The sequence below is a fragment of the Chelon labrosus genome (assembly GCF_963514085.1).
Source record: "Chelon labrosus genome assembly, chromosome: 10".
NCBI lineage: Eukaryota > Metazoa > Chordata > Actinopteri > Mugiliformes > Mugilidae > Chelon > Chelon labrosus.
The window spans coordinates 4128785-4146137 of NC_140360.1; the positions used below are offsets into that span (position 1 = coordinate 4128785).

Consider the following 17353-nt stretch of genomic DNA (forward strand, 5'->3'; position numbering starts at 1 on the left):
AATTATAATAAAAATAAATTCATATTTTTTTGTATTTTTGTTTAAAGCACTTTGATTAAAAAAAAATCTTAATAAATAAATAAATTATAATTTTTAGACTATCATTTTTATTTGTCAGTCTTGTTTTGGAGAAACGGCACCGGAGACCAAATGAAGACGTAATCCATATCCCTTACATCTCACTGTGTCTCTGTATGCATCTATTTAAACCCCCGGCAGCCTTTATCCTACATCCCGATCCCTCAGCGACCCTTCTGACAGCAAAGGCCGGGTGTGATGTTTACATATCATACGAGGGCCACTGCTTACAAATTAGTCCCTTTGGGTGTATTACTGGCTGAGCGAGATCAGCGGTGGCCCTTGGCTAACTCCTCACAGCCCGAGCATGTGAGGCTCCAGCAGGCCTGTCGGTCCCCGAGGAGCAGCGCTAGCTCGTCTGTCAGCCCCTTGCGCTCGGCCTTACTCGTGTTAACATTCATAGAGGGCAGCTGCTCTCGCTGGAGGGAAAACGTAAAAGTGCGTCGAGATGAAGCTGCAGCCACCAACAAATTAAAGTGAGTGGCGGTGGCCGGGAGTCGAGTGGTGGAAACGGCTTATTGTGCTGTGTATCAAACTATATCTGACATACATAACATACAGTTTGATACTCAACATCTGAGCCGTTTCCAAAACCCCAGAGAACGGCAGGTCCTCAAAATGCTGACGTTACAGGATTCGTTGCTCCGGTTGTACCAGCTTAATGTAATCTGAGGTGTGACATGAATCAGTTTTATGTTAAATTACATATCATTCATTCATTCATCTTCTGTAACCGCTTGTCCTGTGATGGGCCGCGGGGGGGCTGGAGCCTATCCCAGCTGTCATTGAGGCGAGAGGCGGGGTACACCCTGGACAAGGTCTCCAGTCTATCACAGGGCTAACACAGAGAGACAGACAACCATTCACACTCACACCTACGGCCAATTTAGAATCACCTATGAACCTAACCAGCATGTCTTTGGACGGTGGGAGGAAGCTGGAGAACCTGGAGAGAACCCACGCAGACACAGGGAGAACATGCAAACTCCACACAGAACAGGAACCAGTCGGCCCATGATGGATTAGAACCCAGCACCAAACCCTCCCCCGCTGTGCCGCCCTTGCAGCATGTTCAAAAAGTCACAAAACAAAATAAAAGATGACAACCGTCGCACACTCAACTCAATATGTTTATGTTTTGAAGTACACTACATTTACAGCAACAGTTCAACACTCTTTGAAGCAAAGTTTGACAAGAAGTTCGGCTACACTCGATAAAGTTAGCTTAGCTCGGGATAAAAACTAGACTAGATGGGGCAGGGAGAGGGGGGCTCTCTCCGGCTGCAAATGAAACCGCTTAGAGACAGTAATGCGACAGCTTCATTTTAACGGCATACATTCTTGCAGAGCCTTCAAACGCAAAAACACACAGAGCGATGATGTGGAGTTTGACTTGAGCCGCTTGTGACTTTACGTTCGCAGTCTCTGGTGTAGATTACTGATTGATAAAAAAGAAATATTCATCTTGCAGAAAAGACAGGAGCTCGTATGTTGTATGTACATTGTAAAATCTTAAAGTATTGTTTAATCACATGACAAAATTCAAAATTAATAAAATTCAATCACAGGCGGTAAGTTGTCCCAAGAAAAGGGGATAAACGTATATGTAGATGGGACAGAAGCTGCACCTCTAGTTAAGAAAATGTTCATATTCTTCATCTTTGATTTTACAGCTGATTATAATGAAATTAAAGAGAGCAAACAACATTACAGTAAGTGGAAGCTGCAACAATATCTTTATATAGCTTTATCTAGAGACTTATTTAAATTTTTTTTGTGCATCATTTATTGGTTTAACCACTTGAGAATCCCACTTTGGGATTCCACACTTTTGCCCGATTGAGTTTGGAGTCAGTCGGGCTTGAAAACTCTCACCCATCTTGACCCGGCACAAGGTAGTCCCCTTCCCCCGGCGCCGGTTCTGGAGGTGGTGCTCCGTGGCTTTCAGGCGTGGCCTCGAGGACGTCGTGGACCTCGGCTTGAGTCTCCGTGAGGTCGGGCGGGGCCTCGATGTCGTCGTAACTCTCTCGTGGGTCGTCGACTTCGTAGTTCACACCGTCTGTTCGGGAGGCGCACGTGTTAAACTTGTGTCTGAACAGTGCAAGACGTGAGGACTTGCTGGTTCTTAACACACACACACACACACACACACACCCACACCCACACACACACACACACACACAAAAAAGATGATTGAACTTTTTTTTATCGTGGACACCTTCGTGCATGTTGTCACCTCCCGAGGCGGCGGCGGCTGCGGAGCTCCGGGGGGCCAGGGGGCGACTCTCATTCTCTACATCAATGTCATCGTAAGGAAAGGAGGAAGTGCTGCGCGCGTCGTGGCCCCTGAAAGATCCACCCTCTGATCCAAATCCTGCACAACAACAGCAACAAAACGCTTTCACTTCGTTCTGTCTGACAATTCAAAGGTGTATTTCCTTTATGAAGACAGGAAAATCTTCAACATATTAAATATACATGCTCCAAATCTGTGAATGATTAAAAGGGAAATAAACTATCTAATGGAATAAATCCACCAATTTCTATATTTTGTCTATATTATTACAAATATATATTCTTATGTGGCCTCATTTCTATATTGTCTTATATTTTCTTATGTTTCCTTATGTAGTATATAGTATATATGTCCTTATAATGCTTTATATTTTGTATTTATATTTATATTGCCTGACATATATTTTTATATATTTGTGCATTTTATTTTATTTTATTTTCCTGACATCAACTTACATAATCTATTCTATCTTTATTTTTTATTATATTAAATTTTTCAATATTTTATGTTTTTATACATGTCTCTCTATATATATGTTTTTCTATATTTCTTTATATTCTTACAATGCCTTTTATATACATAATTGCCTGTATTCTTATGTTGACTTAAATACTGTATTATTGCTCTATATTTTATTAGATTAAAATTAGAATTATATATACATATATATTATCTTAAAATGCCTTTTATTTTATTTTATTTTATGTTGTATCATGTAATATATATTTTCTCTCATATTGTCTAACACATTCTCACATTTTTATAACGCCTTATGCGAACAAACTTTTAATCAAATTTGAGTTTGCTGAAAATAGAGATGGAAGAAATGAAGTAGTCACATAAAATATATTTACTGCAGTACCATAGAGTTATTTTAGGTGAATTAGGACAATATTTAGGAAGAAGAAGGAGCCAAGTGGTGCAACTCAAGTCAGTAACGAATGTCTTATATTTTCAGTTTTTGTTAATATCATGAGAAAGGTAATAACTCTTTATTGTGACCTACTTTAGGTTTGTCTTTATAGTGGGAGATTGCTGCTTACTTAGAACCCTTTAATAAGAATAAAACGACTGGATGAATACGTGCTGAGACTCACGTTCATCACCGAAGTCTTCCATTTCATTCGATTTGTTTACGTCGTCATACTCGCTTTCAAACTCCATGTCCTTCCCTGAAAGCATCCTCGCTGCGTTAAACAACATGAAAGTCACAGTGCAGTGTTAGTTTAAATGCTCATCTTTACACGTTGCATGGCATAGAGTCAGCGTGCAGAAGGATTGCCCTCTAGTGGCAATTTTTTTTCAAGGCAATTCATCAACCTGTATTTAATTGTACTTACTCAGAACTCTGGACTTCCTGGCTTTCCTAACAAAGTAGAGTCGCACAAATACAGCAATCACTATCAAAATGAGCAGAGTAAGTCCCACACCAATGACAACAGACGTGACCGAGATCGGCGTTGTTTGTGGCGGAAGTGGTGGATCCTTTACGTAGCCTGAAAGTCAAACACAGAACAACAAACCCGTCCAATGCAAAACAAGTGAGCAGATCATTTGGGAACTGGTTGGACTTATTGAGAAAAGGTTTTTGTTTTTTACCTTTGCAGTAGATCTTATTATAAGCGTTGCCTTCACAAGGCTCTTTCTTGATACAGTGCTTGATATCTTTGTGATCTGCGGTGCACTTCAGGCTGTATTCAAATTTCTTGGAATTTGAAATCTGACAAAGCAACAGAGAGATTAGTCCGTGGAAAATGAAGGCTGAACGAAAGGCAACATCTGGACAGTCGTTTTTTTTAACATAATTAAAACATTGCACTAAAGACTTTCAGTTAGTGTCCAGTCACTTTTGAGTTTTCAAACTTTGGCCACTATGTGTTTCCACAAGCAAAGAGGAATATAAAGACTCACCCGTTTAAAGTTACTGGGTTCTTCTGTGTTGAATCCTTCACAGCCAACCGCTCGACACAGTTTATTCCCCATTTCTTCACCAAGGTCCTCGTAGCACACATCTATCTTCTTTTTATTATAAAGGAGTTTAATCTCACCTCCACAGTATTTTGAGGTATTCAACTTGACAGCCCCTGGAAAAATAAAGAAATATAAGGGTGAGGCAGTACGCAGGGCTCCTCTGGGCAAAGGTACCAATTTGTGAAAAATGACATGTTGCAGCAGGTGTATATAAGGGCTAAACTAACAACATAGAACCTGTTTATTTGGTAGCTTTGGTGGTGTTGGAAAGTTGATTTTTTTTGCAAGGCTTCCTTATTTTATTGCTAAAATAGCTGGATTATCTCCTGGCCTTAGCTGACATAAGTGTTGTATCTTTTAATTCACCTGGGCAGAGAAAGCAGAGGGATGTCCACCCATTTTGAAAAGTGGTCGGATTGTACTGCAAAAAAAAAAACGGATCTTTCGTAGCTATTTGTTTTAGGTCTGCCATTAACCAAAACCACATCTCAGTAGCGTTGAAACGACTTCTTCAGTTTTAACAGAGGCTGGCTAGTGTCAAAGCTGCCAAAATAAAGGCAACTGGACTTGTAGAGTTGTTTTGAGAAGGCGTTCGGTTTAGAACCAAAGAAGCTACTCGGATGAGTCCAGCTGCGTTTTCAAAGCTTTTTTGGATATACCATGACCAGGATGACTGAGAACCTTCACAGACATAGCTGCCAAAAAAAAAAAAAAAAAACAAGAAGAAGAAGAACCAAAATCAGGTGACTAAACAAGTCTGTGCAAGTACTTTCCTCTTGAAGAGGAAGTCAGTCAGAAAGTAACTAAAAGTAAATTGTGCAATGTCAATGTTTGGCGAGGTTGTAGTTGGAGGCCGTCGTTCGACCTTGATTCAACAGCTACAAAACCGTTCGCAAAACAGAATCCACGAAGTACACTACACTGCAACGACAACAAAAACTGAGCACTGCATTTAAAAGAAGAGAAAAGTTTCCTGGAGGCAGCTTCAAGGAGAAAAGTATTCCAGAGAGGGTTAGGGAGTTTATGGCGTTGGATGACCAGGACATTTCTGGAGTAGAGGCACACAAGGTATGAGCTACCCTAACTTTGACAGAAATATTTATATATTCATGAACCCCTCAGGGGAACAACACTTTATTTAGTCAAGATCTGATCTTGGACTTTTACCGGCCAACACTCGATCTGAACGATATTGGAAAATGTTGATCCGCAGTTTTCAACACAAATGATTCGAACCTATTTTCACCTATTTAACATCTTGCTGCAAAGACTTAAATTTTTAAACACACTCCAAAACACATTCCATATTTTCTCGATACTAACTTCAGTGTAGGGATATAGATATATTGCAGACTTACCAGTGCACATAACGTAAGGCACTCTTTCGCAGGATCCCTTCACTCTGCTGCATTGGCCGAGGACGTAATGGTAATCATCGCAGCTGACGTGATACCTGTTATCTGACTTAGGTTGAAACTCAAAGTTGACTGCATTGCTGCAGTTTTGTTCTTGGCAAACCATGTGAGAATAGTCCGTGTTCCATTGACTCTCACACACTTGGACGCCATCTATTGTCACAAACCCATCGCATTTATTTGAAAGCTTGACTTTGGGCTCACCTAGGACAGGAAGCAATAAAAACTGTTAAGATCAGTCAGTCAAGGGGAAGTACTCTTTGGTCCTGTGAACAAAGCCTGGAAGAAAAAGTCCATACCCACAGTTACTTTAACACTTTTAGTGGTGGACACTCATTGAAGTGGAAGAGGAGTTATGTATGTTCAATATGTAGAAGGCAGAGTTGTGTAAAATACATTCTAGAGAAGTCAGTTCAACACCGAACAGAAATCACTGCGGCTGGACAAAGGCCACAATGGACACGACAGGACACGCTACAGGTAGCAAGCTAACCGAGTCACTCATGTTACCTTGCTTTGTCTTATTTTTGTTCTTTATTTATGTAATGCATGTTTCCCAAGACGCTGGAAATTCCTCTGTGCAATATTGGCAACAGAGTACAAAATTAATGTTCGCAGTTTTACGAATTCAACAGACCTAATCAGCCTCAGTATAGACAATGGTTCCATGCCCCTATTACCTTTAGTGGGCTTCATAATTAGACATGAAGCTAGCTCCGACTGCCTTGTGTCTGTGTTGTGAATAGGATTGTTTGCGACTGCGTTTTGTAGAGTATTTGACGTATGTTCATATGATTGGTACTTGCAATAAAGGACAATAAAGACTTTTCATTTCACTTCATCTGGAATCTTTCAAGGCACGCAATCTTTAGGCTACCATCCTGTTACTATAAGGTGTAGTTTGACATTTTGGGAAACACTTGTACCTGCTCTCTTTCCGGGAGCTAGGCCTGAGGGTCAGTACCCCTCTTGGGATCATATGCCATAGGAATAGGAAATAGGAAACAAAAGCTAGGAGCGTGTTAGCCGCTAAGTTCAAGAAGAAAAAACGCTTCTTTTTGACAATTTGGTTTGTGTATGCATTAAAGAAACTGAATATAATGTGTTAATAAGTCAGCTGTAGGTACGCTGACACTGAGCTGGTGTGGCATTTTCTCCTGCTTTCAGTTTTCTTTTCGTCTTTATGTCAAGCTAAGCTATTTTGCTGCAGGCTTCATATTGCACTTAGAGACAATCTTCTATTTTTCTCATTTAAGTTTGGAAAAGGCAGAAAGTGAGCCTCAAACTGTCTCTGCTAAATGAAAGGAGATTTTGAAGTCGCCAACAACTCCAGCATTCAGCAGCGTTTACGGTGTTACTGTAATCATTACCAAGAGCGGGTTTCCAGATGCAACTGCAAATATTCTATCGTCATTTAAGAGCGATCCTGCAGAAATAAAGCTTACCGTCACATTCAACGAAGAGCTTCTCCTTGTTCAATGGGACTGTTGTCTTGTTTTCACAGTCCCAGATGCTTTTTGGCTTTAAACCTGCACATCTGAAAGTTCCGTTCCAGAAAGTATTTGCATTTTTCACCTGCTGCGTAAACTTCTTGAATCGGCCACAGTTCATGTCCTGGCAAAGCCGCTCCCCCTCATCTTCAGTCCATCCTTCAGCGGAAACATCGCTCCTCTTTCCCTCGGAGTGAACAATTACTTGTCCATTGCAGGAGTACTGTAGTTCAAGTGCCATCTTCCTCCATCCTGAGACAGTGGGGATGGATAAGATACTCAGGAAATACAAAACTCAGGAAACTTAAAGATTGAGATTACACATTGTGCACAAGAACTAGCGAGAACAACCTTACACTTTAAGCCTTCAAAAGAGACAAATTAGCTGCATGTGTCTGTTAAGTTAAATTAAATGGTGGTAGAATCCTGGCGTTTGTCTTAGAAACAGAGTGATTGGTGTCAGTTCTCTTATCTAACTGTGCCACAATGCAAAGACAAACTATTCCTTTATCTCTATAGGTGTACTAAATGGATTCATGGATGTTTTCTTTGTGCGAGACAAAATCATTACACATACCGGAGCATTGGAGGCCCCCAAGTTCGCAGGTGGTTCTCTCAGAAGTGATATCACATGCTGATAATGTTCTATCAGCAGGTTTACACTGTATGGTTTTTATGACGCCCAACTTCGGTGGAGGTCCAAAGTAGGGAACAGTCTTGATGGCCTCGCCACAGTTGAGCTCACGACAGATGACGTTCTGAGTTGTCCTGTTGTTGAGAACGTCCATGCACACTGGGAGCCACTTGTCATCATACTCTACCTCTACGTTGCCAGTACACTGGCCTCTGAAAGAGTTAAATCTGGGCTTGGCGCTGCCTGCAGAAGAATGATTAGATAAATGACATAGATAAATGGAACTACAGGGTTAGATATTTGATTGCTATTGAAGCTGAGCAAAAAGAAACATTATTACCAGAGCAAACAACATAGGCTGGTTTTTCTTCGCAGGACTTATCATTGTCTGTGTTTTTGACGTAGGTGTACTGGCTCAGATCGGTAACCTCATTCATGGCATACAAACTCTTGACGATAATATTTTTTGATCTCGGCTGGTTGAGATGTTTTAGGACCCGATCGCCGCATTTCTCTTTTTTGCACAGTGCCACAGACATGTCATCTGTCCAGGTGTCAGCGCACACGTCTCCGCACATGTTTCCCATGCATAAGTTGACATGTCCCCGACAGCCATCGGTCAGGGTAATTTGGAGTTTTTCTGTTGTGGTGTCGAAAATGGGAAAATAAATAAATAAAAACAAAGGAAAAGATAGAAGAAAGTTATTTAGAGACTAGGATCAGCATGTTATTTCAGAGCTAAAGCCTTTCTTTGACCAGGGAAAGGTTTAACAATAATAGAACAGTAAAAGCTAGAGTAAAACTTGTAATATCCCTGTCAAGTCAGGGACTACCAACTATGACCAGAGACGTAATGCACAAATACCATTTCAAGTTTTCAGTTCAGTCTCAGATTACCTGAACATTTCACACTGGCGACAGAATTGTCGTCGTAGGATGGAAGCATTGTGTCGTTACATGTAGAGTTTTCGGTGGATGAGCAGTTGACTTTCTGAACCTCAGGGGAATAGCTCAAGACAGATCCACAGTTCACCTGCTGGCACACTTTGTTTGCCAATGCTCGATTCCATTTATTATTGGACAGGGGCAGCCTCTTGGTAACACTGCCGCTTTCCAACCACACCTCACCGGAACAAGTTTCATTTCCTTTCAGAAAGTAAACGCTGTGTTCTGACACAAAAAAGAGAAAAATTAAGACTCGTCTTTATTCATAATGCATCCTGAGATGGGTTTCAGGCCCCACAGAAATGTGAATATTATAAGAAAGACAAAACCAAAAGGGGCAAAAACATTCTAAACGTACACCGACCAGGCATAACATTATGATCACCTTTCTAATATTGTGTAGGTCTCCCTTGTGGTGACTCATCAGAGAATGGACATGAACTTTCTGAGGGTGTCCTGTGGTGTCTGGCAGCTTTGAGGGGAGGGGCCTCTGATCAGTTTGGGATCTAGTGAATTTGGAGGCCAGGTCAACACCTTGTGCTGTTCTTCATGTTTTTTTTTTTTTTTTTCTTTTGAGTTGTTCCTAAAGCATTTGTGGCTGCTATGCTATAGGCTGGGCCAATGAATACCAGGTCCAAAAGTTTCCCAGCAGAACACTGAATAGTCACAAGATGGTCAATGTTTTTCACTTCTCATGTCGGTGGTTGTAATGTTTTGGCTGATCAGTGTACTTTAGTACATATGCCCTTTTTTATTTTATTTTATTCTTTGAACAAAACTCTTTCTTTTCTTCTTAGGTGGAATTTTCAAAGGCAAGAATGTTTTGTTGACGCGGTATAGTTTCTTTGTTAGAAATACAAATGTATCTTTAAATGTATATCATATTTAAATGGATGTGGTCGCACAAGTAATGGCTAAGAACTGTAGGGAGCAGGAAAAGGACCTAAATAATGTTTCCTGGCTTTAAAAACTCGTTTCATACAGTAGTCTTGCAAACCCTTTTTTTGTTTAGCTAGGCAATGCAAACTTTTAGAAATTTTGGGGCTAAAAAATTATATTTCAATATATATTTATATTTAAAATTAAATATTTATACTGACATTAATAATAACATATTATAATAATACAACTTAATCCTAATCAATAATCATATGCATCTTAGCCTTTTTTACCTCAATGTTTGGATTTTACAGTGTAACTTTTACTGTTCATTAGTCTTTCCTTAGCTGTAACTTAATAAGGCAACAACATGTCATCTTTTGTGGCTTTTTTTTGCTCTCCAACATGGTGGCTGGCTAATGAATAAACCATACGGACGGTATAAAGATGGACGACGGAACAGCTCCTCCAAAGTGAAGCCAAGAGTAGGTCAGAAGCCCCGGTAGTAAAATTTCACATTGTCTTGATTCAGATATTTACCCATATATTTCATGTCTGTTATCTCGCTATAGTCTCGATACTGACATTCATACGCAACAAAACAGGTCAAAGGGCAAAACAGAAAAACTGAGAAAAAAACAACTCACTGGCACAGGTTATTCCCACTGGCTCCACCTCTTCACCTCTTCCAGGTGGGTTGAAGCTTGATATGTCGCACCCTGAAAAGTCTGTGGCAGTTCCACCGCAGTTTATTTTCAGGACATCACCAGAACCCTTACAGAATTTTTTAGTACTAGCTAGGGCGTTCCCACAGTCCAAATGTTCACAGACAAGATCAGATTCGGTTTTGTTCCAGTTATCATTGATGACTCTTTTCCATCGGCCCTCATGCTGCACCGCCAATCTCCCGGAACATTTTCCAAGGCCGTCCTTCAGTTCCCATTTGATATTGTCTGTATCATGGCAACATGAAATTAGTCACACAAGGGGCAAATACAAAAAAAGGCAAATCTTATTTAAACAGAAATAAATACAATTGTAAATCTGTCACAGTTTTGCTTGATGTTTGATTTTTTATCACTCAATTAAGGAATTCCCCGACTTGGCCAAGAATGAACTCCCCAATAAAAGAGTGGCATCACTGCAGTATCTCACCTGAACAGACAACATACGCAACGGACCGACACTGAGTGTCTTTGTGTTTGGCTTGACAGTGCCACAGTGAGGCCTCATTGCCTGAACACTTCACATTGTCCATTATCGCCGAATTCCCTCTGAAGTCTTTTGACGAATGAGTAATCACCTAAAAGTAAAAATATAACGGTAATTCAGATACTACATTTACAAAAGAAAGAAAACACTGTAGGTAGACCATTTAGATTTGGGCTTTACTGATCCACAGTAGCCTGGGTGTTCCCATACTGCTTTGCGCGCGATTTCATTCTCGCTGCAAAAGCAGTCTGGAAACCATCGCCCATATTTTCGCCTGAGATAGGGAACCAATCACAGAACGGGGGGGCAGCAAGACGATGACGACGTCTATGCGCGACACCGAAGCTTGTAGTGTGTTAATCCAACATGGCAGCGGACCTAACGTTACCGTTCGATGCAGCCTTAGACAGTGTTTTAAGTAGCTTAGAACGCAAGTTTATTTTAAAAAAAGAGCAACGTTTGGCGTTGAAAGACTTCACTGCCAAGAAGGATGTGTTTGCTCTGCTACCAACAGGCTTTGGCTATGAATCGCGCGCAAGGCAGCATGGGAATTACCAAGCGCATTTGATAGACATTCGTAGCGCCCAATAAACGGCTCTAGGCATTTGTAAAACCACGCCTCAAATACGAGAAAATAAACACGTAGTTTCCAGACCAGCATCTCATTGAGATGTGCAGTCGCGTCAGCCAGGCTAGATCCACAGGGGAAATTGCTTGGTCACATTAGTTCAGTTGGACATAACAATAGAAGTAAGATAGTTATAAAAATATATATATAATATAATATAATAATTTAACATGGCGGGAAAGCAGAGACGGACCATTTGTCTGTTTAGCTGGTGGCTAGATTTACTTAATTTCCTTGTCACTTGTTTTTGTTTTCATTCATTTTAGCACAGTCACATAATCAACAATGAAAAATTGTTCAAAATAATTAAAACTTTAGTCATTAAAGATTAACACAGAGGAAATAATGACCTCATGATATAGCGTAATGATAGAATACTGTACCCATAAAAAGGTCCATTTCACATTATGGGTGCCTTCGATACTTTACAGTCATTGTACTTATTGAACTAGCATGAGGGCTATTTTTGAATGCAGAATTTGTACTTGTAATGGAAAGTGTAGTTTGTTTAGTGCCCATCTATTTTGTTATCAACTGAGATTTTATAATTTATAAAGGTATTGTTTTACATTTTCTGAAATACACTCCTTCGAATTCTTAGAACCAGAGATAAGATTTACGGCTCTTTGAAGGGAGCTGGATACGTTCCTTTCAAAGAGCCGTTCAAAGGACTGGCTCATTTTGATATCTGTTTATTTATTTTTACAATGCCAGCCTGGGGATAACTTATTTAATCCTTGCAATAAGCGCTGTGATAGGGTAAGATTTGGATGGGAATTATTCAAACTTTGACATGCCACCAATACATATTCTCTTTCTGGGTTATCTGACTTATCTATGCACTCACTACTATATCGTCTCCGTCACCAACACCGTCTCAAAGAAAAGCAGGGGCTTCTGTGTGTATCTGTGTAACACGCGGCAATAAGACAAAAACAGAAAAGAAAAAGAAAGTATGGCTCGCAACTACGACGCGGTTCCCATCGTTCACTTTAAGGAGCTGGTCAAGAGATTCGGCTCGTTCGCTGACGTCACATCTCTACATGAAAGCGCAAAGAGCTGAAACAGGGCTGTCTATAAGGTAAAAAAGGTGGTTGAACATGAACACTCACATTCCCACAGCCTAGCTCCCTGCAGACCACACCAGCTTCTTTCTTAGTCCAAGACGAGCCACACACCGGCTTTGTCGTTGAACCGTTCACTTTGATATAAACGTCACCATAGCATTGGTTCTGGGATTCTTTGCCATTTGTCATTAGAACTACTTCAATTTTATCTATGGGAAATAAAAATACAGGCAATTAACATGATGATTTACAATCTAAGAGGCTCTGTTAATGTCATTTATAAACATCTTTTCTTTAAAACATCTTTTCTTGTTTTTTAGTATTAGTATTTGGTATTGGTTTGATTACCTGTGCATTCCAGGCCCAAGTGTTGGGTTTTGTTTTCCCAGCTTCTTAAAACACCACAGTGCATTTGTCGGCACACGTCCTCAGGGTTGGTCTTGTTCTCTCTAACATTTATCCACTTGCCTTCCTTTTCCTTTTGCAGCTGTCCAGAACAGACATTTGACTTATTGCCGCTGAACTGCAGTCTCTCATGACCTGTTTAGAGAATTCATTTTCTTAATTCACCACAATGTTCAATATGGGATACTTGTGTTGGCGTGTGTGTTTTTGCGCGGTACCTTCGCATATGACGGCAGCAGGGTTTCTGCACGATGATGTCGATGATTCCACACACTGCCACAGGTTGTTCATGTTGTCAATGCCCGTACAGTTGACATTCATTTTGACAGAATTCCGGTGCGCGTCCTCAACCATCCACTCCAGGTTTGAATACTCCTTAACTTTACGGCACCCGTGGCTTTCACACAAAAGATTGTACTCACTGGGTCCTTCGTGTGAGAGGAAATATAGAGACGATGTTTTCAGGAGTCACATTTCGTCCCATTCCATAGTTTATACTCTTACTTATTGTATTTGTATATAACTGTATTTTTTTGTTTGCATATGCTCACTTTCTTTCTATCTATCTATCTATCTATCTATCTATCTATCTATTTTTGTATTGTATATATCTTGTATAGTCTGACATATATTGCACATACTCATTTACTTCTATATATTTGTATATAACTTTATCTTTTTATCTACATGCGCACATTATCTATCTATCTATCTATCTATCTGTTAATAAAGTATACTGATTCAGATTATTCTGAGACAGATGTATTCACAAATATACAGAAGTAAGTATGAGTGTATACAGTATATGAGAAACTATATAAGATCTATATATATATATATATATATAAACACCACAGAAACTATACAAGATCTATATATATATATGTGCATATATATATATATATGTATATATATATATATATATATATATAGAGAGAGACCTCTTGTATAGTTTATCATATACTGTATACACTCATACTTAATTCTATATATTTGTGTATAAATCTTTATCTTTTTATCTATGTATACACTATCTATCTATCTATCTATCTATCTATCTGTTAATAAAGTATACTGATTCTGATTATTCTGAGAAAGACTTATTTACAAATATATAGAAGTAAGTATGAGAGTATACAGTATATGACAAACTATACAAGATGGTTTGTCATATACTGTATGCACTCATACTTACTTCTATATATTTGTAAATAAATCTTTATCTTTTTATCTACGTATACATTATCTGTCTATCTATCTATCTATCTATCTGAAGGAAGACTTTTCCAACATTTCCAAGACTTCCACTATTAATGCGTACTTAACATATCATGCGTTTACATAAAAATACATGATAATTTATTAAAATAATCCCAAATAGTTTTATGTATACAATCAACACAACAACAAGATTGAATTCTTATCGATTTCTAAAACAGATAAGTAATAATTATTTAAGATTGACCTTACAACACATCATTAGTGTTGTGTGAAACAGCGTCCGAAACCGAAAGAGGTAAACTTTTATTCTTCTTCAGACTCCGTGCTGCACCTTTTTATTCAGACTAATCGTCCAGATTTCAAACTCTTACCCCAGTAGTCTTTGCAAAAGTGACCAACATCTTTTCCATCCTTTCCATCCTTGGTGTACCTGACGACTCCGGCACATTTGAATCCATCCAGGTCTAATTTGATCGTATCTAAAAGAGCAAAAAGGAAGCCAGAGACAGTGAAGCTGTTTTTTTTTTTTTTTTTTTTTTTTTAATTTTGAATCAACATTAACGGCTCTTGTAATTAGTTGCACTTCACCATCACATACAGTATACTCTATCTCACCAAATGTCAAAAAATCTGAAAGTCTTACTCGAACATTTGATCTTTTTCACCGTCTGCTTCCGGTAATAGCTGACACCCCAACCAGGATTTTCACACTGCCACAGATGCGTCTCGTTCCCGGTGCACTTGAGCTCATTCAGCCAGACTTTGAGGTTCTTGGGCCGCATCACGTCCTCCGAGCCGACAGGTTCCCCGCAGTGAGTGGTCCTGCACACCACCTCTTCGGCCGCCCTGCTCCAGTACTTGTCTCCGACGAGGCCCCACTGGTTGTTGTGGTAGACTTCGACATGGCCCTCACACGGCGTGTCCCCGTTAGAATCCCCGCGTAGAATCAGCTTGTTCACAGCTGCACACGTAGATGAAGGTTTATAGGTGAGGTTTGTGAGGTTGCTGTGAGACTTTCTTTTCTTTTTTCTTTAACTAAACCCAACCTGAAACCTCAATGAAAATAAAACGAGTAATTTCCTTTTTAGTTTTGTGGACTAGAATAAATCATTCGGAACGTATTTATAATTGTGGTAAAATCAAATACCTTACCAATATTAGAATATTTACCGGGATTTAAAGACGACTTTTATGTTGTTGTTTTTTTCTTTTATCGCCCAGTTCTGTTATTTTTCTTTTATCTAATTAGTTATAATTGTTGGTCCCTGTTATTCTCTGGAAGATGACTGAGGCCACTGTAAAAAATTAAAAATAAAATTAAAAATAATTTTGAAGAAAAGTTTCAACCCCAATATTTTATCCCATTTTTTTATTCATCTTCGTCTTCATCTTCATTTTCTGTAGCCGCCTTCTCTGGAGGGTCGCGGGGGGGGGGTCAGTATCCCAATACTCAGCAATGCCCAAAGATTTGGCAGTTCCTATCCCAGCTGTCATTGGGGCGAGAAGCGGGGTGGCTTGGGGCGGCTGTTGCTCAGTAGGTAGAGCAGGTTGTGCACGGACCAGAGGATTAGCGGTTCGATCCCCGGAATGTGCCACATGCCGAAGTGTCCTTTAGCAAGACACTGAACCCCCAGTGTGTGAATGTGTGAGTGCTTGTGTGAGCGAATGGGTAGATGTGTCTGTGACTGTAAAGCGCTTTGAGTACCAATAGGTAGAAAAGCGCTATATAAAAGCAAGGCCGTTTACCATTTACACCCTGGACAGGTCTCCAGTCTGTCTCAGGGCTAACACAGAGAGACAGACAACCATTCACACTCACACTTTTTTACCCTCTTACATATTACACTGATTCAGAATCAGATATTTTTTTTTTGGGAGGGGGCAACTTAAGGCGCATGTGAGTAGCATGATAAAAAAAAAACAGAACAATACATAATAGGCACAAAAACTGTTCCATAAGAGTAAGTTAGTAACTAAAAGCAGGAGTTTATGCGGGGACTGAATATTTGCATGTTATTGCAGAGGTCGTAAGTAACAGCAGAAGATGGGTGCATAAAAAAGGCGCGTGAAAAAAAAAAGGTGCATTTAAATTATAAAGTCAGTTTTATACAATTTCATCCATTGATTCGTGAAATTTTATATGATTAGTGGCAACTGTAAAAAATGAATTTGTTTTCAGAATTATGACTATATATATTTAATTTTTTTTTTTTATTACATATAGTGGCCCCAATCCTTTGCCATATTACACCTTGTTACATTTTACAATATAATATGTTTACGACTTGATTCTTTATATTTAAGCTAACGTATCAGTCAGTGTTACTTTATCACATTTTCATCCAGATTTTGCGGAAAAGTAAAAAGTTGTCCATTAACTATGCATGGGATTATACTCTATAAAAAGTATAAATGCACAAACACACGTATGCATGTGTAAATATATATACATATATATGCTTTTTTCAGATTAGCTTTCAGATTCCCCCATTTACAATATTTATTTAGATCTCTCATCTCCACTGCACACACGGCTGTTGCCTTTTTCTTCAACTGTCTAAATTAAACCGAAAAATCAGAGTCAAATGTGCAGGAAGCAGATGTAACTCACCTTGAGAAGTCACCGGCTCAATGCCAGCGACATGGAGGAGCAGAAGGAGGAGCCACATCATCACAACAGCTCATGACTAAGAGAGTGAGACAGACTAATGGGCTGCTCTGCTTTATATGTAGGGCCCCGGGATGCGCCCACCAAACACCGACGTGGGCCGCGTTTTATCCATAGTTGGCCTCTCAGATATTGTCTATATATGTGCCGTGTGTATGTGTGTGGGTGTGAAACAAAACTGAGCCACAGCCCTTCTCATTTTAAAACAAAACTAATGGAAAGCACAAAAAAAAAGTGAATAAAAACAAATATCACCTTGAAATGGCAACAATATGTGAGGAATACTAAAGTGGACAGGTTACACCTTATCCTCATATACTTCTGTCTTTATGACACTGATGATGATTGGCTGTAGATGCTAACTGTGGGGCATGCTTGACTGAACTCGTCAAATCGACAGACTGCTGATGAATTTACATGAAAAGAAATGAATTTTACAGCTTT

General features: G+C 39.5%; 1 protein-coding gene across 1 annotated transcript; it reads right to left on the reverse strand.

Moving 5' to 3' along the window:
- Positions 1-1213: 1213 nt before the first annotated feature.
- On the reverse strand, positions 1214-16973 carry LOC311494469 (scavenger receptor cysteine-rich type 1 protein M160). The gene is made up of 19 exons (XM_084553532.1): positions 16853-16973; positions 14885-15202; positions 14613-14720; positions 13239-13448; positions 12964-13155; positions 12661-12824; positions 10864-11011; positions 10356-10661; positions 8782-9054; positions 8225-8524; positions 7828-8127; positions 7206-7502; positions 5704-5964; positions 4286-4458; positions 3974-4094; positions 3715-3870; positions 3472-3561; positions 2297-2452; positions 1214-2137 (listed from the first exon to the last, which is right to left on the reverse strand). Exons 1-19 carry the CDS (start codon positions 16911-16913, stop codon positions 1950-1952), a joined length of 3822 nt encoding a protein of 1273 aa, XP_084409658.1. The 5' UTR covers positions 16914-16973; the 3' UTR covers positions 1214-1949.
- Positions 16974-17353: the final 380 nt, after the last annotated feature.

What these genes read in the sequence shown, in the direction of transcription:
- LOC311494469 (XM_084553532.1), bottom strand. Translation starts at nt 16,913, where the DNA reads ATGATGTGGCTCCTCCTTCTGCTCCTCCATGTCGCTGGCATTGAGCCG. An exon ending in CTTGGGCCTGGAATGCACAG is followed by an intron (nt 12,825 to 12,963) that starts GTAATCAAACCA and finishes TATTTCCCATAG; the next exon opens with ATAAAATTGAAGTAGTTCTA. An exon ending in TGCGTATGTTGTCTGTTCAG is followed by an intron (nt 10,662 to 10,863) that starts GTGAGATACTGC and finishes GCCATGATACAG; the next exon opens with ACAATATCAAATGGGAACTG.